Source organism: Heterodontus francisci, chromosome 16 (assembly GCF_036365525.1).
Source record: "Heterodontus francisci isolate sHetFra1 chromosome 16, sHetFra1.hap1, whole genome shotgun sequence".
NCBI lineage: Eukaryota > Metazoa > Chordata > Chondrichthyes > Heterodontiformes > Heterodontidae > Heterodontus > Heterodontus francisci.
In genome coordinates this window covers 72031223-72057235 of record NC_090386.1, presented here as the reverse complement: position 1 = coordinate 72057235, position 26013 = coordinate 72031223, and the positions used below count along the sequence as shown (strand labels likewise).

The following is a 26013-nucleotide window of genomic DNA, read 5'->3' as shown; positions in this document are numbered from 1 at the left end:
TTACATTCTTAAAGTAGTGCTCTGCTGCAGGTTCTACCTAACGGACATAATGAATGATCCAGTAGGTCCTTTAGTGGAATAGGGGCCTCAAGCTAATTAAAAGCATTCAGGAACAATTCTTTGTCTCTCCAGTTCCACCATAGATCCATTAATTACAGTCTTACTCATGAATGATGCATTTCATGAACACCTATTTAATCCATCAAAATGCACAGAATATGGGATGAGTTAAAAAGTACTGAAGCCCGTCATCACTCTAAAGTTATGTATTTATAAAAATCCTGGGTTTTTTCAGCTGCTGTTTTGTACCCTATGCTCATCACGTTAACAAGTCAAATAGCAATGCAGTATTTTCTAAATTATAAATAAATAATGCAAAATAACAGTAGAATATCTTGTCGATTAAATTTATCTCTAAAATGTATACCTTAGACATTCTACTGGCACTGCAGCTGCAATCACATTTATGTACTATTTGTAAATGATAGATATTACCTTCATCTAAAGCATGCCATTACTTTCTTGTAATAAATGTAAATGTTGAAAAAATTATGTGATTCAATACAACACAGAATCATCAGAATTACAGCACTGAGGGAGGTTAGAAATAACAAGGGTCAGAAAACACTGGGGGGAATAGTTTACAGGCTTCCTAATAGTAGTTATACAGTTAGACAAAGAATTAAGCAAGAAATCATTGGAGCTTGTAACAATGGCAATGTAATAATTGTGGGGACTTCAATCTTCATATTGACTGGACAAATCAAATTGGCAAATGTAGTCTGGAAGATGAATTTGCAGAATGATTTTGCGAAAGTTTCCTGGAACAATACGCTGTGGAACCAACCAGTGATAAAGCTATTTTAGATCTAGTATTGTGTAATGAGGCAGGGTTAATTAGTAATCTCACAGTAAAAGATGCACTGGGAAAAAGTGATCATAATACAATTAAATTCCACATTAAATTTGCAAGCAACGTCCTCCAGCCCAAACAAGAATCTTAAACCTAAACAAAGCCAATTGCATAGGGATTGCTGGCTGAGGGTGATTGAGTAAATAAACAGTGGGAAACATTTAAAGGAACAATTCAAAGTATTCAACAAAAATACATTCCATTAAAACACAAACTTAGCAAAAAACATCCAATTGTGGCCTACTAGGGAAGTTAAGGACAGCATTGGATTAAAAGAAGCAGTTTATAATGTTGCAAAGAATAGTGGTACGCCTGGGGATTGGGAGTGTTTTAGAAACCAGCAACGGCCACCAAAAAGCTGATAAAAATGGAAAAAATAGAATGAGAGTAAACTAGCCAGGAATATAAACACAGATTGTAAGAACTCTTACAAGGATATAAAAAGGAGAGTCGATAAAACAAATGTCGGTCCCTTAGAGGCAGAGACTGGAGAAATTACTATGGGAAATGAGGAAATGGCAGAGACATTGGACAAATATTTTGTGTCGGTCTTCACAGTAGAAGATACAAATTACACAATAAAATAACATATTTATATAGAACCTTTAATGTAATAAAACGTCCCATGGCGCTTTACATGAGCATTATAAAACAAAGTATGACACCAAGCCACAAAAGGAGATATTAAGTCAGATTACCAAAAGCTTGGCCAAAGGGGTAGGTTTTTAATGAATGTCTTAAAAGGAGGAAAGTGACATGTAGAGGTGTAGGGAGGGTATTCCAGAGCTTCGCGCCTAGCTAAACACCTGTATTGGTAGGAGTTACCACCGCACAGTCCTTGTGGAGACGAAGTCCCGCCTTCACATTGAGGATACCATCCGTCGTGTTGTGTGGCACTATCACCGTGCTAAATGGGATAGATTTCGAACAGATCTAGCAATGCAAAATTAGGCATCCATGAGGCGCTGTGGGCCATCAGCAGCAGCAGAACTGTACTCAACCACAATCTGTACCCTCATGGCCCGGCATATCCCCCACTCTATCATTACCATCAAGCCAGGAGACCAACCCTGGTTCAATGAAGAGTGCAGGAGGGCATGCCAGGAGCAACACCAGGCATACCTCAAAATCAGGTGTCAACCTGGTGAAGCTACAACACAGGACTATCTGTGTACCAAACAGCGTAAGAAGCACGCGATAGACAGAGCCAAGCGATCCCATAAGCAACGGATCAGATCGAAGCTCTGTAGTCCTGCCACATCCAGCCGTGAATAGTGGTGGACAATTAAACAACTAACTGGAGGAGGTGGCTCCACAAATATCCCCATCCTCAATGATGGGGGAGCCCAGCACATCAGTGCGAAAGAGAAGGCAGAAGCATTTGCAACAATCTTCAGCCAGAAGTGCCGAGTTGATGATCCATCTCGGCCTCCTCCTGAAGTCCCCAGCATCACAGATGCCAGACTTCAGCCAATTCGATTCACTCCGCGTGATATCAAGAAAAGACTCAAGGCACTGGATACTGCAAAAGCTATGGGCCCTGACAATCATCAGTAAAGTGATGGAAGGGGTCATCAACAGTGCCATCCAGCAGCACTTGCTTAGCAATAACCTGCTTAGTGATGCTCAGTTTGGGTTCCGCCAGGGCCACTCAGCTCCTGACCTCATTACAGCCTTGGTTCAAACATGGACAAAAGAGCTGAACTCAAGAGGTGAGGTGAGAGTGACTGCCCTTGACATCAAGGCAGCATTTGACCGAATATGGCATCAAGGAACCCTCGCAAAACTGAGGTCAATGGGAATCAGGGGGAAAATCCTCTGCTGGCTGGAGTCACACCTAGCTGAAAGGAAGATGATTGTGGTTGTTGGAGGTCAATCATCTCAGCTCCAGGACATCACTACAGGAGTTCCTGAGGGTAGTGTCCTGGGCCCAACCATCTTCAGCTGCTTCATCAATGACCTTCCTTCAATCATAAGGTCAGAAGTGGGGATGTTCGCTGATGATTGTGCAATGTTCAGCACCATTCGTGACTCCTCAGATACTGAAGCAGTCAGTAGAAATGCAGCAAGACCTGGACAATATCCAGGGTTGGGCTGATAAGTGGCAAGTAACATTCACGCCACACAAGTGCCAGGCAATGACCATCTCCAACAAGAGAGAATCTAACCATCTCCCCTTGACATTCAACAGCATTACCATCACTGGATCCCCCACTATCAACATTCTAGGGGTTACCATTAACCAGAAACTGAACTGGAGTAGCCATATAAATACCGTGGCTACAAGAGCAGGTCAAAGGCTAGGAATCCTGAGGCGAGTAACTCACCTCCTGACTCCCCAAAGTTTGTCCACCATCTACAAGGCACAAGTCAGGAGTATGATGGAATACTCTCCACTTGCCTGGATTGGTGCAGCTCCAACAACATTCAAGAAGCTCGACACCATCCAGGACAAAGCAGCCCGCTTGATTAGCACACCATCTACAAACATTCACTCCCTCCACCACCGACGCACAGTGGCAGCAGTGTGCAAGATGCACTGCAGCAACGCACCAAGGCTCCTCAGACAGCACCTTCCAAACCAGCGACCTCTACCAACTAGAAGGACAAGGGCAGCAAATAAATGGGAACACCACCACCTGCAAGTTCCCCTCCAAGTCACACACCATCCTGACTTGGAACTATATCGCCCGTTCCTTCACCGTCGTTGGGTCAAAATCCTGGAACTCCCTTCCTAACAGCACTGTGGGTATACCTACCCCAAATGGACTGCAGCGGTTCAACAAGGCAGCTCACCACCACCTTCTCAAGGGCAATTAGAGATGGGCAATAAATGCTGGCCTGGCCAGCATCGCCTACATCCCATGAATGAATTTTTAAAAACTGAAAGCATGGCCACCAATGGTGGAGCAATTAAAATAAGGGAGACACAGGAGGCCAGAATTAGAGGAGCACAGATATTTTGCAGGGTTGTGGGGCTGGAGGGTATTACTGAGATAGGTAGGGGCGAGGCCATGGAGGGATTTGAATACAAGATGAGAAATTTAAAATCAAGGCATTGCTTGACCGGGAGCCAATGTAGGTCAATGAGTGTAGGGGTGATAGGGGAATAAGACTTGGTGCGAGTTAAGACATGGGCAGCAGAGTTTTGGATGACCTCAAGTTTACGGAGCATAAAATGTAGGAGATCAGCCAGGAGCGCGTTGGAATAGTCAAGTCCAGAGTTAACAAAGACATAAATGAGACTTTCAGCAGCAGGTGAGCTAAAACAGGGGCGATGTAACAGAGATGGAAATAGGCTGTCTTAGTGATGGCACGAATATGAGGTTGAAAGCTCATCTCAGGGTCAAATGTAGCACCAAGGTTGTGAACAGACTGGCTTAATCTAAGACTGTTGCCAAGGAGAGGAATGGAGTTGGTAGCTAGAAAAGAGAGTGTTTGGAGCGGGAACCTAAAATCTTCCCAATGTTAAAATGGAGGAAAGATTTGCTCATGCTGAGTGTCGCAGCATACATGTGAAAACTAATGCTGTTCTTTCAAATGATGTCGCCAAGGGCAGCATGTAGACAAGAAATAGGAGGGGGCCAAGGACAGATCCTTGGGGAACATGAGAGGTAACGATGCAGGAGAAGGATGAGAAGCCACTGCAAGTGATGCTCTGGCTATGATTAGGTAGTGTTGCAATAATTTTGTTTTTGTATTAAAAACTTAGGATTTTGTGTTTTTAAAAACTGAAAAAGGATATTCAGTGAACATTGAGACACCTGCAAATAATGAACTTTATGGATGTTTTGGATGGAAGTTCAACAGAAGCTGAACTTGTAAAAGGACAAGAAAGCAGGTAATTTCAAGGAAAGCAACGGTTACTCTGAGTGACAACAGAGACTTCATGACTGAGCACGTGACCAGTGTCAAGAAGGTTGTGCTTTCAGCTTGGAACTTCAAAAGCCAGTAAGTTTGGACAAAAAGCAGGCATTCTGAAATTTGATTCTGACGCGCATGGAGATCAGAAGAAGAATAGAAAAGTATTACCTTTCTGTAAAAGAATCCTGCATCGCTTGAGAAGAACCCCTGGATTTCAAATGTGGCAGATCCCTATTGCCTCCTGTCTCTGAAGAATCCTGAAATTTTATAAAACCTTCTACTGCTATACTGCTGCTGCAAGACCTAATAAGACCTATTGCTACACCTCTGATGGAAGATCTAAGTGAAGCCTGCTGCAGTTGAGTTTCCTTGAACACCTACCCCTCACAGACTTCATCAACCTCGCTTGGAAAGACTTAGAGTGGCATCCGACTATTCGACTTTGGAACACCTCACCGAACTGAAAAACTTCCTCCCAGATCATGACAATAGGAATGGAACCAGGTGAGAACAGTCCCACCCAGCTGCACGACAGTAGAGAAGCGTTGGAGAAAGATGGTGTTGTCAATCATGTCAAAGGCTGTAGGGCAAGTTGAGAAGGATCAGGAGGGAGTTTACCTTAGTCAGTCACGTAGAATGTCATTTGTGGCTTTGATAAGAGCTGTTTTGGTACTGTGGCAGGGATGGAAACCTGATTGCAGGGATTCAAACATTGAGTTCCAGGAAGGATTGGAACAGATTTCAGAGGCAACAACACATTCATGGACTTTGGAGAGGAAAGGGAGGTTGGAGATGGGACAATAGTTTGCAAAGGCATTGGGGTCAAGGGTTGGTTTTTTGAGGAGTGGGAGATGATGGCAGTTTTAAGGGAGAAAGGAACAACACCTGAAGAGAGAAAACTGTTTACAATATTGGCTAACATGGGGATCAGGAGGGGAAGTTGGGTGCGCCGCAGTTTAGTGGGAATAGGATCGAGGTCTAGGGCAGGGAGGAGCATTATCAGAAGTACGGCCAAGTGGACTAGTGGAAGGGAGGGTCGCGGCAGATGCAACTGATCAGATGGGCTCGATCTTAGTGACAAAGAAGTCCGTGAACTCCTCCTTGTTGCAGGTGAGGGTGGAGGGGCAGGGGAAAGAGGTTTAAGAAGACAGTTTGTAGTAGCGAAAAGAAGCCGGGTGTTATCTTTGTATTCCAGGATGATCCTGGAATAGTGAGCAGTTTTAGCAGATGATAGCAGGACCCGATAATGTTTTAAGTGGTCTAGCCAGATCTGGTGGTGGATGGCTAAACCAGTTGTCTGCCATGTTCTTTTAAGTCTGCACACCAGAAATAAATGGTAACCAAGCCGCTAATAAGAGTGAGGAACTTAAGGTAATTAACATCAGCAGAGAAAAAGTATTGGAGAAACTTATGGGACTAAAATCTGACAAACCCCCAGGACCTGATGGCCTACACCCTAGGGTTCTAAAAGAGGTAGCTGCAGAGATAGTGGATGCACTGGTTATGATTTTCCAAAATTCCCTAGATTCTAGAATGGTCCCAGCAGATTGGAAGTTAGCAAATGTAACACCGATATTCAAGAACGGGAGGAAATAGGGAACTACAGGCCAGTTAGCCAGACATCAGTCGCCAGGAAAATACTGCAATCTATTATCTTAACAATGTACTTAGAAAATCATAGCGTGATCAAACAAAGTCAACATGGTTTTATGAAAGGGAAATCATGTTCAGCAAATTTATTAGCATTTTTTGAGGATGTATCTAGTAGGGAAGATAAAGGAGCACCAGTAGATGTAGTATACTTGAATTTCCAAAGGCACATAAAAGGTTAATACTCAAGATGAGGGCTCATGGAGTTGGGATAATAAATTAGCATAGATTGATTAACAGACAGGAAGCAAAGAGTAGGGATAAGTGGGGCATTTTCAAGTTAGATTAGATTAGATTAGAGATACAGCACTGAAACAGGCCCTTCGGCCCACCGAGTCTGTGCCGACCGTCAACCACCCATTGAGACTAATCCTACACTAATCCCATATTCCCACCAAACATCCCCACCTGTCCCTATATTTCCCTACCACCTACCTATACTAGTGACAATTTATAATGGCCAATTTACCTATCAACCTGCAAGTCTTTTTGGCTTGTGGGAGGAAACCGGAGCACCCGGAGAAAACCCACGCAGACACAGGGAGAACTTGCAAACTCCACACAGGCAGTACACGGAATTGAACCTGGGTTGCTGGAGCTGTGAGGCTGCAGTGCTAACCACTGCGCCACTGTGCCGCCCTAAATTTGGCAGGCTGTAACTAGTGGAATGCCACAAGGATCAGTGCTGGTGCCTCAACTGTTGACAATCTATTTTAATGACTTACACAAATAGACAAAGAGTAATGTATCTAAGTTTGCTGACGATACAAAGATAGGTGGGAATGTAAGCTGTGAAGAGATCACAAAGAGGCTGCTCAGATATAGAGACAGGTTAAGTGATTGGGCACTAAGATGGCAGATGGAGTGTATAATGTGGGAAATATGAGTTTATTCACTTTGGTAGCAAGAACAGAAAAGCAGACTTTTTTTTTTAAAAGGTGTGAAACTTTTAAATGTTGCTGTTCAGAGAGACTTGGGTATACTCGAACAAGGAACACAGGAAGTTAGCATGCAGATACAGCAAGCAGTTAGTGTGCAGTTTTGGTCTCCATATCTAAAGGACATACTTGCCTTGTAGGTGGTACAGCAATCATTCACTAGATTGGTTCCTGGGATAAGAGGGTTGTCCTATGATGAAAGATTCAGTAAATTGTGCCTATACACTCTGGAGTTTAGAAGAAGGTGATCTCATTGGAACATCAAAGATTCTGAATGAGCTTGACAAGGTAGGCATTGAGAGATTGTTTCCCCTGGTTGGGGAATCGAAAACACAGAGGCAGTCTCAGAATCAGGGTCCCATCATCGAGGACTGACATGAGTGGAAATTTCTTCACTCAAAGGGCTGTGAAACTTTGGAATTCTCTACCCCAGAGGGTTGTGGATGCTCCATCGTTGGATATATTTAACGAGAAGATAAACAGGGAATCAGGGATATGGGGAGTGGGCAGAAAAATGGAGTTGAGGCAGATGATCAGCGATGATCGTACTGAATAGTGGAGCAGGCTCGACAGGATGTCTGGTCTATTTCTGCTCCTATTTCTTCTGTTCTTATGTTCACTCAGCTCATTGTGCCCATATTGGTGTTTCAACTGGAAAGGTCTACAATAACCCTAATTGCTTCCTCTCTTCCTGTATGCTTTTATATTTTTTAAAACCTCATCAGTTCTCTATAAAAATGGTGCTGGATTTTACCACTGGCTTTGGGACCTCGACACTTGCTGACACCAGAACTGGCTCAGCTATTTTCCCGGAGGTGGCTTCCTCATTGCCCGCCTCCAGGCTTGCCATTCAAGTAAGGACATGGGTGGGATGTAGATGCTCCTAGCCCGAAGAGAGGGCTTGCAGCTCAAGAGCCTCAGCAGCCCCATCAGGAGAGGTGGGCACTGCTAAGGCAGCTCAGCCATCCAGATGTCAGAGAGGTAAGTTTTAAATTAAATTTCTGAGGGGCCAAACAGACAGGGCCCTTCAGATGGCCAATTGGGGCCACGGGGGTAGCCTTACCTTTCTGCAGCCTTCTCTTTGGGCCATACAGCCTCCAACTTCAATGGCCCCCCCATCAGGCTGCCACAGGGAGGCTGCCTCCATGAAGCTGGTAGCCTCCCCATGGGCAGGGGGCCTCTCTGCTGCCAACAGAATGCCGGCAGCCTGGAAAGATTGCACTTACTAAAGCCTTTAATCACTTAAATAGGCTGCCCGCCTCCAGGGGCAGCCGATCCAAAGCCAGACCCACCACTGGGAAACGTTCCCACTGGCAGGACTGCTTAGGGGAGCCGTCCCTATGCAGCTCCCTGCTATTTTCCTAGCCCTACCCCCATCCTCCCGTCCCTGCCTCCCAGCTCACCACCCCATGACCGGGAAAATCCTGCCCATAGTCTCTGCCGCAGCAGCTATTTGCAGTGAAGCCCTCCATATTCTAATAACCCGATGTGTGAAAAAAATTCTTCTAACTCTCCTTTTCATTATTTTAATGGCAATCCTGAGTCTAAGCTCCCTTATCACCAATTCACCAACAATCTTTCACCTACTCAAAATGTTCCATAATTTAGAAATTTTCAGATTCACCACTACCTTAACTCCTCTATTCCAGTGAAAAAGCTTCAATTACTCAAACCTTTCTTCATTAATTAGAATCTCTCATTCCTGGTATCATTCTGGTAAATGTTCACTGTACATATTCCACAGTTTTAAAAACCTTCTTACAATGGGCTGCCAATTGCACACAATACTCCAATTGTGACCTAATCAATATCTTGTACAAATTCAAAATAATCTCTATGCTTTCATGTTCAATGTACTAATGTCTAAAAACCAAATCCCCATTTGCTTTTTGCATGGGCTTTTCTACCTTCATTCCCGCCTTTAAAGATCAATGTATTTGCATCCTCGATCCACTCAAGTTAGCATTTTACCACTTGAGTTACACTTGTTTTAATTGTTCTTTCGCTGTGCTGACATAACATTTTATACTTTTAGTTTATCACCTGTTTTTCTGTAATAAAGCATCAGGTCTCACTATAAACATGAAAAACAGTAGTGGTAAAAATGCAAAATCACCTTCAAACTTTATCTAAAAGATAATTTTGATCTTAAGGCTCTTTGTGAAGAGTGGACCTTGAAATCTATTCACTACCACCTATAGTATAAAAACAACAGCACTTTTGCTATTATCTGATTTCTGCCGGGGGGAAAGGTCATATTTATACCAGGACCTCACAATAAGAACTGGACCAGCAATGGAGTGTAAACCACAGATGCCTACAGCACAAAAGCAGCCTAGTTAGCCATATGTCTGTGCCAGGTCCTTAGGTAGAGCAATCCAAAACCAATCCCACCCCCCTGACCTGTAAAGCCTTGCATCTTACACTGTGTGAAAAAAAGGATATGGTCAGGAATCAACGTCTTCAACTTATTGTGCCCTTTTATACCTTAGTTAGTCTGTGTTGCTGACATCATTGCAGGTTTCCAAGCATGCAACAAGCTTTCCTTGGTGAAGAGTAGAACCCAGAATTCTCAGCCTGTTCTAGGGCACAGCATGAATTCTCCCAGCACAAACATTCAACTCTCACAATACTCTGATTTCCAAATGTCCTCTCCATTTTTCCTACATACATGAACTTTGTTCACCCACACTAGCCTCTTCCAGTTCCCATAATTTAGTAACAATGAATGCTATAGACACTTAATATCCTAGAGGGGGGATACATTTTATTTACAATAATATTTATGATACCTGGACCCCTCCCTCTGGCCGATTACGCACTCTTGATCTTTTCATTGAAAACTGTCGGCGAAACATCAGCCATCGCAATTTCTCTGACCCCCCTCACTCACTCTAGCCCGTCTCCCTCTGAACTTCCTGCACTCCGTTCTCTAAAGGTCTAACCCTGACATTGTCATCAAACTTGCAGACAAGGGTGGTGCTGTTGTTGTCTGGGTGTAACAACCTCTACCTTGCAGAGGCTCAGCGCCAACTCTCAGACACTTCTTCCTACCTCCCCCTGGACAATGACCCCATCACCGAACATCAAGCTACTGTCCACAGGGCTGTCACTGACCTTATCTCCTCTGATTTTCCCTCTACAGCTTCCAACCTTTCAGTTCCGCAACCCCAGACAGCCCGCTTCTACCTCCTTCCTAAAATCCACAAACAGGACTGTCCTGGCAGACCCACTGTCTCAGCATGTTCCTGCCCCACTGAACTTATTTCTTCCTATCTTGACGCTATCTTTTCTCCCCTGATCCAGTCTCTTCCCATCTACATCCGTGACTCTTCAGACACCCTACGTCATTTTGACAATTTCCAGTTTCCTAGGCCCAACCGGCACCTCTTCACTATGGACGTCCAATCTCTCTACACCTCCATCCCTCACCAGAACGGTTTGAGGACTCTCTGCTTCTTCATTGAACAGAGGCCCAACCAGTCCCCATCCACCACCACCCTCCTCCGCTTGACTGAACTTGTTCTCACATTGAGTAACTTCTCCTTCAACTCCACTCACTTCCTTCAAGTAAAAGGGGTTGCTATGGGTACCTGCATGGATACTAGTTATGCCTGTCTTTTTGTGGGATATTTCGAACATTCCTTTTTACAGTCCTACTCAGGCCCCATCCCCCAACTCTTTTTCCGGTACATTGATGACTGTATCTGTGCCGTTTCCTGCTCCCGCCCAGAACTGGAAAACTATATCAACTTTGCTTCCAATTTCCACCCTTCTCTCACCTTCACATGGTCCATCTCTGACACTTCCCTTCCTCGACTTCTCGGTCTCCATCTCTGGGGATAGGCTGTCTACTAATATATTATAAACCCACCGACTCCCACAGCTGCCTCGACTGCACTTGTTCATACCCTGCCTCCTGTAAGGACTCCATTCCATTCTCCCAGCTTCTCCGCCACCATGCATCTGCTCTGATGATGCAACCTTCCACAACAGTGCTTCTGATACGTCCTACTTTTTCCTCAACCGAGGAGTCCCCCCCATTGTGGCTGACAGGGCCCTCAACCATGTCCAGCCCATTTCCCACACCTCTACCCTCACCCCTTCCCCTCCCTCCCAGAACTGGGGCAGGGGTCCCCTTGTCCTCACTTTCCACCCCATCAGCCTCCACATCCAAAAGGATCATCCTCCGCCATTTCCGCCACGTCTAGCGTGATGCCACTACCAAACACAACTTCCCCTCCCCTCCCATCAGCATCCCGAAGGGATCGTTCCCTTCGTGTCACCCTGGTCCACTCCTCCATTACTCCCACCACCTCATCCCCGTCCCATGGCACCTTCCCCTGCAATCACAGGAGGTGTAATACCTGCACTTTTACCTCCTCTCTCCTCACTATCAAAGGCCCCAAACACTCCTTTCGGGTGAAGCAGCGATTTACTTGTACTTTTTTCAATTTAGTATATTGTATTTGCTGCTCACAATGTGGTCTCTTCTACATTGGGGAGACCAAACGCAGATCGGGTGACCGCTTTGCACAACACCTCTGCTCAGTCCGACAGCATGACCCCGAGCTTCCGGTTCCTTACCATTTCAACACACCCCCCTGCTCTCATGCCCACATATCTGTCCTGGGCTTGCTGCAGTGTTCCAATGAACATCAACGCAAGCTCAAGGAATAGCATCTCAATTACCGATTAGGCACACTACAGCCTGCTGGACTGAACATTGATTTCAATAATTTCAGAGCATGACAGGCCCTCCTTTTTATTTTCAGTTAATTTTTTTTCTTTTTATTTTAGTTTGTTTCATCATTCATTTTTCTTACCATGTGTCTGCCCACTGTTTTTTTCATGTTTGTGCTTTGGGCCAGGGCAGTTCATTTTTCTGGCTATTAACACCCTCTCTGCACAAACACTGTCTTTCAACACACCATTAACATACTTTTTGCCTTTGCTCCAGGACCTTCTGGTCAGTTAGTCACTGTGACCCTGTCCTCGCAACACCTTCACTTTTGTTATCTCTTGCCCCACCCCCGCTTCATTTGCTTAAAACCTATTACATTTCTAACCTTTGCCAGTTCTGATGAAAGGTCACTGACCTGAAAACGTTAACTCTGCTTCTCTCTCCACAGATGCTGCCTGACCTGCTGAGTATTTCCAGCATTTCTTGTTTTTATTTCAGATTTCCAGCATCTGCAGTATTTTGCTTTTATATGAGATACATTTTATTTATCACTCCAGATAACATCCTTCCACGTCAAAGGGTTTGGCTATTGGAAGTATGCATTAAACCATTCCAAAACGAGGGGCCATAAATTCAAGATCATTACTAAGAAATCCAATAAGCAATTGCAGATAAATGTCTTTACTTAGAGAATGGTTAGAATGTGAAATTTGCTACCACCAGGAAGTGATGTGGCAAAGAGCTTAGATGCTCTCAAAAGTACATGAGAGAAAAGTGAATAGAAAGATACATTGAAAGGCTGAGATGAGGTGGATAGAATCAGAGGAGACCTGTGTGGAATATAAACACCAGCACAGAGTAATTGGGTCAAATAGCCTGTTTCTGTGCTGTCCACGTAATTCTGTAATATTTCTATGCCATAACTTTCCCTGAATACAACACAACTTTTCCTGTATGTTTACTTCTTCATGCATGTTTGTTTACACTATTTGGTATGTTGTCATTTGTGTGGATGTAGAAATAGTTTTGATTGTGATGGACATAAAAATCCTGCAGAAATGTATGCTCATGGGAAGTCTTTTTTGGGAGCATTTCAGTTGAAATCCCATGAATTACAGTGATGGGAGAGAGAAGATTACTCAATTAAGTCCTCATGTTAGAACCAGTTCCAATCTTATAGAATACCTCCATAATGAGTTTGTTGAAGAGCTTTAGCGATTACTGGTCAGATTCATACTTGGTTTAATTGTTCAGAGGTAGTTTAATTCCTTATGATTTATAACTTTAATGAGACTGCACACAAGACATTTCATTACCCAAAGCTGTATCATGTGGATATATTATGCCCTAAATTCCAGGAAACTTTGTATAGAAACATATCGTAGACAGCACTCATTTATCTATAATAAAAACAGAAAATGCTAGAAATACTCAGCAGGTTTAGCAGCATCTGGGGAGAGAGAAACAGAGTTAATGTTTCAGTTCTGTGGCCTTTCATTAGAACTGATGAACAGATGAAAGGTCACAGACCTGAAACACTGGGCTGGATTTTAAGTGCCCACTACTGCTCCCAGCGGCAGGAGAAAAAAATGGCAGCCCGTGCGTGCAGGCTGCGCACCGCTGAGCAGCCGCGACCTGACGCACATCAGCACATTTAAATATCTGGGTCAGCCCGCCACCCACAATCATGTGGAGGGGGTGGGCTGTCCGACGCCAGCAATGGCATCAACTGCCTGTGCCCAGGCACTGGTGCCATTTTTCAAAGCCAGCCAGCCCTGCTAGTTAATTTGAATTTTTACAGTCATACCCCCCCCTCACCCACTGCTGCAATTAAAACTTCCCACCCCCCAATACCAATAACATGAAGTATTTGCCCTCCCCTCTGCAACCCCCCCCAAACACTTAGCTTTGAAATATGACCTTCTCCAGCCACCCCCCTTCCCAAGACTGTACAAACTTTGCAGTTCACTCCTTCCCACCATCCCTTATACTGATGATGATAATTTGAACACCCCCCCCCCACCCCCAGCCCCCCACCCCTACCCATAAAAATCTTATGCTCCCCTCTTCCCACCAGTGTCGTGTCTGCTTTCCCCAGAAGGGGAAGTGAAGGCGCGGGAGTGCCGGCTGCCACTCTGAAGTTCGCCGCGGCCCGTTAGATCCCAGGTAGGTTTATTTAAATGTATTCATTTTATTCATTTACATATTTAAATGCAGGTCCCATCACCCAGTGGCAGGGGTCCACCACGATGCCTCGCTGCCGGCGGGAGGATTGGGCCTGGCCCTCCCAGCATCGGGCTCCGTGGCGGGCCTCTGCCGAAACGACCTTCCAACCCTCCCCGCCCAGCCTGCCACAGAGCCCGATATCGGGGAGCCTGTAAAATCCAGCCCATTAACTCTCTACAGATGCTGCCTGACCAACTGAGTGGGCTGGATTTCGTTCTTCCCCAGGACTCGGGTTCTGTGGCAGGGGTCGCCTGAAGATGGCTCCGGATGAGGCCTGCCATGGACCTCAATGCTGTGAGGGCCCAACCCGATCCTCTTGGTGGCGGACAGGCTCCATGGCGGCCCCTCTCCGCCGCTGGGAGACAGGACCTCAAGTAAAATATTCAAATCAATAAAATGAATACATTTAAATCGACTTACTTGCCATCTTGAGGGCCCACCACAACCTTCAGCGCGGCGGCCGGCACTCCTGCGCCATCAAATGCCTGTCCGGTGAAACGCAGCATCACACTGGTGTGGAGGGGGATGGGGACAGTGGAGGTAAGATTTTCAGTGCTGGGGGCAGGGTCAAATAAACGTAATGGGTGTCAGGGATGGTGGAAAGGGTTGATCTTTAAACTTTGTGCAGGTTGGTCAGATGTAAAAGGTAAGTGTTTTGGGGGGGTGGGTGGGAAGGGCAAGCAGTTACTGTAATTGTTATGGGGAGGGGTGGGAAAGGGGTGTTACAAATTTAACTATTTAATTTTGGGGTGGGGGGTTACTTCTTTAAAAATTCAAATGTGCTGGCAGGGCTGGCTTTTTTTGTTATTCGTTCATGGGATATGGGCATCGCTGGCTAAGACAGCATTAATTGCCCATCCCTAATTGCACTTGAGCCGTCTTCTTGAACCGCTGCACTCCATGTAGTGCTGTTAGGAAGGGAGCTCCAGGATTTTGACCCAGCGACAGTGAAGGAATGGCGATATAGTTCCAAGTCAGAATGGTGTGTGGCTTGGAGGAGAATTTGCAGATGGTGGTGTTCTCATACAGCTGATGCTCTTGTCCCTCTAGGTAGTAGAGGTCGCAGGTTTGGGAGGTGCACACTGCTGCCACTGTACATCAGTGGTGGAGGGAGTGAATGTTTGTGGATGGTGTGCCAATCAAGCGGGCTGCTTTGTCCTGGATGGTGTCGAGCTTCTTGAGTCTTGTTGGAGCTGCACCCATCCAGGCTGCCCTTTAAAAATGGTGCCAGCACCTACGCACAGGCAGCTGGCGCCATTGTTGGCAACGGACAGCCCACCCCCTCCATGTTTGCGGGGGGGGGGTGCCGCCTCGGCTATTTAAATGAGCCGCCACGCGGGAGACTGCAGCGGCTCTTTTGCGTGAAGCCCCCATGCAGGCGGGCCACCATTTTTTGCGCTTGCCGCCGAACTCTTAAAATCCAGCCTAGTATTTCCAGCATTTTCTGCTTTTATTTCAAATTTCCGACATCCGTAGTACTTTGTTTATGTACATAAATTTCAGTTTTGACAAAAGATCCCCAACTGAAATGTTAACTCATCAGATCTCTCCACAAATGCTGCTTAACCTGATGGTTGTTTTCAACATTTAAAAAAAATATAAACATTCTAGTTGGCTACATTTTTTTGCTTTTTGTTTTTAAGGGAAGGGTTCACTTATTTCTACTGCAAGTCGTTCTTCATACTTCATAAATTGAGCAAGTCCTGACTTAGATTATGTAAGGTAGACTTCAGAGTCTCATTCATTGCTCAACCTGACAACCTTGCAAATCCTATAACCTGGTATTGCAACATAATCATAGAGTTGTAGCCACAGAGACATTAGGGCACAGAAGGAGACCATTCTGCAAATCGAGACGATGCCGACTCCCTGTAGAGCAAGCCAATCAGTCCCATTCTCCCGTTCTATCCCCATATCCCTGCAAGTTTATTTCCCTCAAGTGTCCATCCAAGTTCCAAGTCATTACCACTCGCTGCATAAAAAGGTTCTTCCTCACATCCCCCTTGCATCTCTTGCTCAAAGCCTTAAATCTGTATCCCTTAGTCCTTGTACCATCAGCTAATGGGAACAGTTTTTCTTTGTCTCCCTTATCCAAACCCGTCATAATCTTAATAAAAGCAAAATACTGCAGATGTCATATTTTTGTGCACCTCTATCAAATCTCCCCTCAATCTCCTTTTCTCCAGGGAAAGCAACTCCAGCTTTTCCAACCTAACCTTGTAGCTAAAATCTGTTATCCCTGGAACCATTCTGGTAAATCTCCTCTGAACCCTCTCAAGGACTCTCACATCCTTCCTAAAGTGTGGTGACCAGAACTGGACGTGATACTCTAGCTGTGGCCTAACCAGAATAGTCTCAATTTCTGAACTTTGAACTTTATGTGCCCACATAAAAGGCTACTTACTGAAACTGAGGTTCATGGAACAGGAAGGTCAGTGTCAGCTTAGATAAAAAAAAATTGACTTAAAGACAGAAAACAGCGACTCATGGTAAATGGTTATTTTTCAGACTGGAGAATAGTAGACAGTGGTGTTCCTTAAGGGTAAGTGTTTTTTTGATATGTATAAATGGATATTGGAATACAGAATAAAGTTTCAAAATTTGCAGATGATACCAAACTTGGAACTGTGGCAATGAGGATGATACCAAACTTGGAGCTGTGACAGTGAGAATGGTACCAATTGACTGCAACAGGACATAGAGAGGTTAGCAGAATGAGCAGACAAGTGGCAGATCGAATTTAATACAGAGAAGTGTGAGGTGATGCTTTTTGGCAGAAGGGATAGGGAGAGGCAATATAGACTTAATGGCAATGTTCTAAAGAGCGTACAGGGACAGAGGGTTTCATATGCATAGATCTTTGAAGGTAGTAGGATATATTGAGAGAGTAGTTAGCAAAGCATATGCAATGTTGGGCTTCATATATAGAAGTATTGCATACAAAAGCAGGGAAGTTATGCTGAACCTTTATGAAGTTCTGGTTAGGCCCCAACTAGAGTATTGTGTCCATTTCTACTCACCACACTTTGTGAAGGATGTGAGGGTCCTTGAGAGGGTGCAGAAGAGATTTACCAGAATGCTTCCAGGAACGGGGGATTTTAGCTACGAGGTTAGATCGGGAAAGCTGTGTTTGTTCTCCTTGGAGAAAAGGAGATTAAGGGGAGATATGATACAGGTGTGCAAGATTATGACGGGTTTGGATAAAGTAGACAAAGAATAGATGCTCCCATTAGTTGACGGTGCAAGGACTAGGGACACAGATTTAAGGTTTTGGGCAAGAGAGGAAGGGGAGATGTGAGAAAGAACTATTTTTATGCAGCGAGTGGTAATGACCTGGAACTCACTGCTATGAAGGTGGTGAAAGCGAAGTCACTCAATGATTTCAAAACGAAATTGGATGGGCTCTTGAGAGAAGTAAACTTGCAGGGCGACGGGGATGGAGCGGGTGAATTGCTGTGCAAAGAGTCGAATTCAATGGGCCGAGTAGCCTCCTTTTGTTCCATAATGACTCTATAATCTATGACACTTATAGGAGAAGAAATTGGACAAGTGAAGGGTACACCACACACATACAATATCAAAAATCCACTTAATAAAACTAACATTGTACCAGTAGAGTGGCTAAGAGATCGAGGAAGATTTGGAACAATAAACAAAAAATAACCGAACAGCAACAAAAACAAAAATTGCACAATACGACCTATTTTTGAAATGGGGCAGATGCAAAGAAAGGGGCATGCACCAGAGAATGGAAATATATTACTAATAGCCTTCAAAATAGAATAAAGATCACACCACCTTATAAAATGGCTAAAATAATGTTGAAGTACACAAAGAAACAAAATTTGCTGAAAAACGAAAGTTTACTTAATGAAAATAAGATGTAAAAATAATTGAAGAAAACAGACAGTAGCAGCAATACCCTCTGCACATGACTCACAAAGAAACAGCTAACAACATTAATCCAAAGAAATCCTGTACAAGAGATGCATTAATATTACTTTCCCAGATCTGATGAAAAGTCACAGACCTGAAACGTTCACTGTTACTCTCTCCAGATATTGCCAGACCTGCTGATTGTTTCCAGCATTTTCTGTTTTTATTTTGCACCAACATTACTTTAGAATGAGTAACCAGAAACATCAATCCAAAAGAACCTGTAAACTATCAGCAACAAATCGATGACCTATAACACATCCAAAGTGAAAATGGATGCCAAGGTTATGGATCATAAATTAACATTTCATCACACAGGAATGTTACTGCAATCCAGGAAGTCTGTGAATGCTGGAATATAACACTGTGCATTTCCTATAATTCTTACCTGCAGTACTGTCTGTTCCACTCTGATTTGAATTTGGGCTGGGACTCTGTGAAACGGGTGGTGTTGCTTGTTCCCATTGATCCGAGTGGTAGGTTTTTTCTCCATTCACTACAGGCTGTGTAGATAAAATCAGATTAAAAATAGTGAACTTTTAAAGCAGATAATTTCTTATTTAATATGCAAATTTTCTTAATTACCTTTATTATGTCATAATTTATTTGACACATGGGGACCAGTTTAGGAAACTGAAGAATTTAAAATTAGGTACGACTAATTAACTCCCAGTTGTGGCATAATTCAAGCAATGAATGTTTGGTTCATGTTGGAGATAATACCAGAGCCACTGCATCAGTCAAATTACATTTTTATTAAATATGAATAATGACAGACTGGAAAAGCCCCTCTGGTCTATCCAGCCTGCCCCACACAATTCTTATGCACAATCACAATCTATATACTCACGACCTCACCCAAAACAATATAATCTCTTGGGAGGTCAAAAAAAGATAAAAGTCCAGTCCAATTTGAGAAGAAAAATCTGGGAAATTCCTCTTCAACCATCTTGTACATGGACTTCCAAAAGGCATTTCATACAGTGCCACACAACAGACTTGTGAGCAAAACTATAGCTCATGGAATGAAAGGGACTGTAACAACATGAATACAAAATTGGCTGTGTGACAGGAAACAAAGGGTAGTGTTAATGGATGTTCTACAGGCTGGAGGAAGGTTTGTAGTGGAATTCCTCAGGGATCAGTGTTCGGACCCTTGCTCTTCCTGATATACCTTAATGACCTAGACCTTGGCGTACAGGGCACAATTTCAAAATCTGCAGATGATACGAAACTTGGAACAATTGTGAGGAGGATAGTGTTCAACTTCAAAAGAACATAGACAAGTTGGTGGAGAAGTGGCAGATGAAGTTCAATGCAGAGAAGCGTGAAGTCATTCATTTTGGTAGGAAGAACATGGAGATACAATATAATAAAGGGTACAACTCTAAAGGCGATGCAAGGGCAGAGGGGCATGGAGGTATATGTGCACAAGTCACTGAAGGTGGCAGGACAGGTTGAGAGAGTGGTTAATAAAGTATACAGTATCCTGGGTTTTATTAATAGGGAGATAGAGTACAAAAGCAAGAAGGTTATGTTGAACTTGTATAAGACACTAGTTCGGCCTCAGCTGGAGTATTGCATCCAGTTCTGCGCACCACACTTTAGGAAAGATGTGAAGGCAATGGAGACAGTACAGAAAAGATTCACGAGTATGGTTCCAGGGATGAAGAACTTCAGTTATGAAGGCAGATTGGAGAAGTTGGGACTGTTTTCCTTGAAGGGAAGTCTGAGAAAAGATTTGATAGATGTATTCAAAATCATGAGGGATCTGGACAGAATGGATAGGGAAAAACTGTTCCCACACATGAAAGGATCGAGAACGAGAGAGCACAGATTTAAAGCGATTGGCAAAAGAAGCAAAAGCGACATGAGGAAAAACTTCTTCACACAGCAAGTGGTTACGGTCTGGAATGCACTGCCTCTGAGTGTGGTGGAGGCAGGTTCTATCGAGGCATTCAAAAGGGAATTAGACTGTTACCTGAAAAGGAAGAATGTGCAGGGCTACAGGGAGAAGCTGGGGGAATAGTATTAGGTGAATTGCTCATTCGAAAGCCGGTGCTGACACAATGGGCCGAATGGTCTCCTTCTGCACTGCAACAATTCTGTGTTTCTATGACCTTAGGCAATCAATAATAGTCCAGGACCTCCAGGAATGGTATTGCAGGATTTTTCTTGGTGATTTAGGGATTGAATTCCATGATTCTATTATTCTATGAAAACTGCAAACATGTAGACTTTGTGTTATATATATTCCTTTAACAATGCATTTAATTTTTAATCCCTTAATGGTTTTTAAAACTGAAAATACATAGCATGGTGGTACGTGGGATGTAAAAAGTTAGAATTAGTGTAGAGATGATTACATGAACTGCAGTTTAGCTTACTTATGGAGCAGTCCTGCACTTTAGCTGCATTAGGAAATGATTTCAGGATTCATCAGAACTGGTGTGGCGGTCCTGCAGTTTGATAGTACATGAGTTTGGCAGAATGGAGGGGTCTTTTGGTCTAGCAATACTGTAGAGAGGGAACCTGAGGTTTGTTCGGGCCGTGAAAGGCAAACCTGAGGTTCTGTACAACTAGGGGTTGCTCACCAGTGGATTCTTCGGGTTGACTCGTAACTCCAGAAAACAAGTGGGTTGGGGTCAGGTGAGATGTTAAAGCTCTCAAACCCGACCCCAATCTACCTCCAACATCTACTGCCCACATCAAGGTTTAACGAAGGTGGGACAAGGGATGGGCAGCCAATCCACTCACAGGAGGCGGGTTGGCCAATTAAACATTTTAAGGAGGTTGGGCATTCTCTGATCAAACAGTGGCCGGCCAAGTTTTCCAGACCTCGGAGTGAGATTAAGTACTTCATCCCCGGGCCCTCCAATTTCTTCTGCCATACACCAACCCCACCCCAGGTCCGAGAGCGAATCCCCTCCGGGATCAAAGATCTGACCACCATCCCCCCAACACCCCCCACCCACTGAGAGCAGCAGGCGACTTACCTACACTTGCAGTATACTCTAGAATTTTCCCTGCCTGACTAGAAGTTGAGCCTGTCAATCAGGCTGACTTCCAAGCAGGGAATCTGTCAAACCAAAACTATGTATGCTGTGGAGTCAAAACCACAAAGCATGCTACAAAACCCAATCATCCAGGTTTCCCAGCAGAAACTCCACACCCTCACCCACGCAGCCCACTCCTGTCAAGATTTAACACTCAGAGTCTTTCAAAAATGAGGGAAAGGGCAACACATGGGCCTGACATCAGTGGAATAGGGTGGTGGATTCCACAACTGGCAGCACTAATTCATGTCTTTGAGCGATCTTTGTAAACAACTAATTTTTTGTTTTGCAATTGGCTCCTGTAGACTTAAGTCTGAACAGATTTTGAAATCTCTCCTCTAGCTTTTCTTCAATCAATTTTGAAAAGCAACTGAATACTAATTGCTAGAATCTAACAAATGTTACAAGGACTAGGGGGCACAGACTGAAAGTTTTGGGATAAAGATGCAGGGGGAATATGAGGAAGCTCTCTTTTACAGCATGGACTTGATGGGCCAAATGTGTTGGTCTTTCTGTGCTGTAAATAACTATGGCATTAAAACTATAACAGAAAATGTAATGCCTACATTTAATCACATTTGTGAAATATGCAAATTGTACATCCAAAATAAAATATCTATTTTGTTTTTTTCAAATGGAGTTATGTCATTATTTTAGACATGAGAGATTTCAACTACTAATAAAGTATCAATGAACAACTTACAAAAAGAATTTTGAGCAGTTTGTGAGAAAAGCTAAGACAGTGGTGTCTAGTGGGCAGAGCCAGTAACTGCAGAGCAACAAGAGCCAGAGAACATGGGCTTTTCTATTATACATGTTGTTACAAAAGTGTCTGTGTTTTGTTAAATATATTTTTTGAGGATACATATTTGAGATTGAAGAAATGTTAAACTTTGGGATTTTCAAAGATTGCCTTTGAAAGACTTTGAAAAACAGTCCCTGGAAATGTTTTTTTTTTTAAAAGGGGCACTGAGAGGTCTTGTGAGGAAAACAGGCCTTTCCAGGAAACCACCTAACTTCCAGCTCAATAAACAACAGAGAACTTTAGACACCTGGAGAAGTTGTTTACTAAGAAGTGACAGGTCAGGATTGATGGAGGTCAATAGGTTAACCTGTTGTCAGTTTCGATCTTGAATGGTTTTGAGTTGAGTTTGAACTGTATGAAAAAAAGAGAACTTCCAAAGAGAGAAAAGTGAACTTCCAAGGAGAGAAGAGAATTTCCAAGGAAGGAGAGAAGACCACAACCCAGCTCAGCTTTCCAACACCTCTCTAAAAGACCCCGAGAGGTCCACTGTGTCAACTCAACTCGTCTCCTGTCTTTGAAGAAAAGCCTGCTAAATTAATTCTCAACGCCGCCTGAAAAGAACTCTTCTAAAGGATCCCAGTGACCCATCTAGATGTTCCCAGAGGCCAGACTGTATGCCAGTTTTGGAACACAACATATCTCATCTGCTGTTTCTTCAAGAATGAGCAAATATTCAGCCCAAGTGTTTTTTGTCTGTAATAGAGCTCTAAAAACAAATAAAATTGCATAGCAACCTACTCCAACCTTCCTTTTACCTCTGCCTGCCATACAGTCTTTTTTTCTTTAATCTAGTATTTTTTTTAATTAAAGGAGCAGCATATAAAGAAAATTCTTCCGGTTAACCGGTGTATGTGTGTGTGAGGGGCTGTGGTAAAAAGCGAACTTTAATATTTCCGTTTGTGTGTTTATGCTTTACTTCATTACTGGTTTCGACTTGTTTTCTAATAAACTGATAATTTTGTTGTTCATTAAAGAAACCTGGTTGGTGTGTTATATTCTGGGATAAAAATAAAGTCTATGATTGACCGTATCGGTAAGTGAGAAAAAATCTAAATAAATGTTGTGACCCGTGGAGAAGTGGAACTAGAATAAACCATGCACTCCTCCCACCTCGGTCGTAACAATGTGGATATGATCATTTATAATGGAAAAGTTAACACGAGTCTGTGACAAAACAAAGGACAACAGGTAGTAAGGTCTGTGAACAGGAAGTATGTTATCTGCATAAGACTATATTTTAATTTAATATTTATACATATTAATCTAATACAGTTTTTCCCATTTTGAATTTCAATCATGTTGAAAATTAAGTGTTAAAAAGAGAGCCATTCTTTTAGTTTCCACTGCAGCATTCTTAAATATAATGAGAAGATGTCTTGTACCATTACTCATTGATAATCCAGAGTCAGCAGCAAAATTGTAATATTCAGCTCCTTAGATGGTGCTGCGTTTAACCAACCTTATCCCTCTAAGGCCTTTGCTCAAGTATTCTCAATGGGGAAATGGTCTAAATAATAAACTTGGATAATTGTGGTTGATTGAAAATGTCCGAAGTCAATTTGAGGGCGAAAGTAGATGTCCAGCTTAAGGTCATAAAGCCCAAAATGAAATAACTGCTTTAAAATAATTATTTTACATCTATGAAAAAGTGTGACATTTCAAAGTGTGATGGAGGCATCCTAGATGGAAGGCATTTAATATATACGTGTGTGGTGGGGTAAAACATCTATGAGACAATGTGCAATAAGTGCAGAGTACTGACAACCAGTAGTATAATAATATCTTTATATGCTGCTCCTTTAATTAAAAAAATATTAGATTAAAGAAAAAAAGACTGTATGGCAGGCAGAGGTAAAAGGAAGGTTGGAGTAGGTTGCTATGCAATTGAAGGCTGAGAGAGAAATAGCAAGATGAAGTGGTTTTGGGAAAAAAATAGAGTTCCACAGGGCAGGCATGTAATAGTTGAAAGATTTTCCATCAATGGTGAAGAAAGCAAGAAAACAAGAAAGCCTTGCATTTATATAGCACCTTTCACAACCACAAGACATCCCAAAGTGCAGTATTCAATTTGTGCACAGCAAGCTCCCACAAACAGCAATGTGATAATGACTAGATAATCTGTATTTTTTGATTGAGGGATAAATATTGGCCAGGATATTGGGAATATCTCCCCTGCTCTTCTTTGAAATGGTGCAATGGGATATTTTACATCCACCTGAGAGCGCAGATTGGGCCTCAGTTTAACATCTCATTCAAAAGACAAATATTACTTTAGTATGTTCTGTACTGATAAAAAGCACATCAATGTCAACAGCTGTTGGCGCACTGTCGCAAAACTCAACTGCCAGCACAGTATGTAATGCAAATGACTAGTAATAAAACAAAATAATTTCAGCATTATCTATATGGCTTCTGTATGGTGCCAGCTTTTTAATTGGAGGGAGATGGCAGTTGAGTTTCACTACAGTGAATCATCAACTAGCAGCAGTTGACATTTATACAATTATCAATTCAGTGCATGCAGAATGGTATTTGTCTGCATCATAAAGTTAAATCAATCCAATGTTAAATTATCATTTGCACATGAGCCTGCCACCAAAAAGCAGCCACCAAAACTAATTTACCCAAAACGCAATAAAACTGTATTTATCTGTTTTCTAATTAATCAATACAGAAGAAAGACAAGTTAAGATGTGTTATTGCTTTGGAACATTCTAAGAGTTGAAATTATGTTGATAGATTAAGACAATTTATTGTAAAACTTATATAAAAACTTTATTTGTAAAGAAACTCATTATAAATCCAAACAAAAAAATGGTCAGGCATTTAACAATGTGTACAGCATATTTTTCTAATAATGCAGAAAGACTGTCTAAACATTAGTGTAATTGTAATACACCTTTTCATATAGTCATACATTCAGAGAAAATTACAGCACAGAAATAGTCCTTTTACCCCTCAAGTATACATTAGTTTGATCTTCATATGAGACACCAATTCAAGATCACTCTGCTACTTGCTCAGCTTGACCCTCCCTATGGGCTGGGTTTTGTGCTGAGGTGGGACTCCCGGCGCCAGGCAAAAAAGGCATGGGAACCCCGCCTCTGCCTTTTCGCACCTCCCCGGCGTAATCCTATGGTCTTTTTAAATCAAAGTTTCAGGCTCCAGGATCCTCGTCCCTTTAAAGATGGGGATCCCGCCCCCATGGGCTGCTGGCCAATCAGAGGGCCGGCAGCTCAGCAGTATGGGCAGCGCCACTGGGAGTGGTAGCTACCGCAGGTATTGCAGAGGCCTCGGATCCAGGCCCGGGGTGGAACCCCGGAAAACAGGTAGGTGAGGCGGTGTTGTCAGGGCCAGTCCGAAGGCCCCGTCGAGGGGGGGGGGCACTGGTCTTGCAGTCCAGGGAGGGGAGGGGAGGGTCCCGGGGGGGGGGGGGGGGGGGGTGAATTGGTTCCCATTGAGAACCACAAATTGCCCACGGAGGAGGATCCCCCCAACCTCCACAAGCCCGCAGGGATGACGCCTCATATTACAAGGTGTCCTCTCCGCATGGTGGAGCCCCCCTCACCACTGGTAAGATCCTAGCAGCAGTGGGAACAGTTCCTTAATTGGCCGTTAATAAGCCTTAATTGGCCTCTGGGCAGGAAGGTCGTCGTTGGCCTATCCTGACCCCGGGAAGATCGCTTGAAAACAGGCCCTCCGCCCCACCAGCAGCACCCCCACCCCCACCCCCGTCGTGACCCATGCCCCCTACCTCCACCTAATGGGGCCACACAAAATCCAGCCCTATGTGTGGGTAGTTGTGAAGTTAGTAAGGGGTTCTTTCAAAGCTTTGATCTGTAAAAATCTCCGGTATATGTGTTATCCAACTTATATCGAATAGGAGCGGACAGGCAAATTGCAATTCAAGCGTAATTCATAGATTAGGACTGTACCTGCAA

The 26013-nt window shown here is 43.5% G+C and overlaps 1 protein-coding gene across 5 annotated transcripts in view; it reads right to left on the bottom strand.

Annotated features, from left to right (window-relative positions):
- The window catches only part of LOC137378196 (DNA (cytosine-5)-methyltransferase 3B-like), a 313202-nt gene that overhangs the window by 211477 nt on the left and 75712 nt on the right, over nucleotides 1-26013 (bottom strand). For all 5 annotated transcript variants that reach the window (XM_068048370.1, XM_068048373.1, XM_068048372.1 and 2 more), the window contains exon 3: nucleotides 18600-18714. In XM_068048370.1, coding sequence (XP_067904471.1) covers nucleotides 18600-18714 — 115 coding nt within the window. The remainder of the gene's footprint in view (nucleotides 1-18599; nucleotides 18715-26013) is intronic.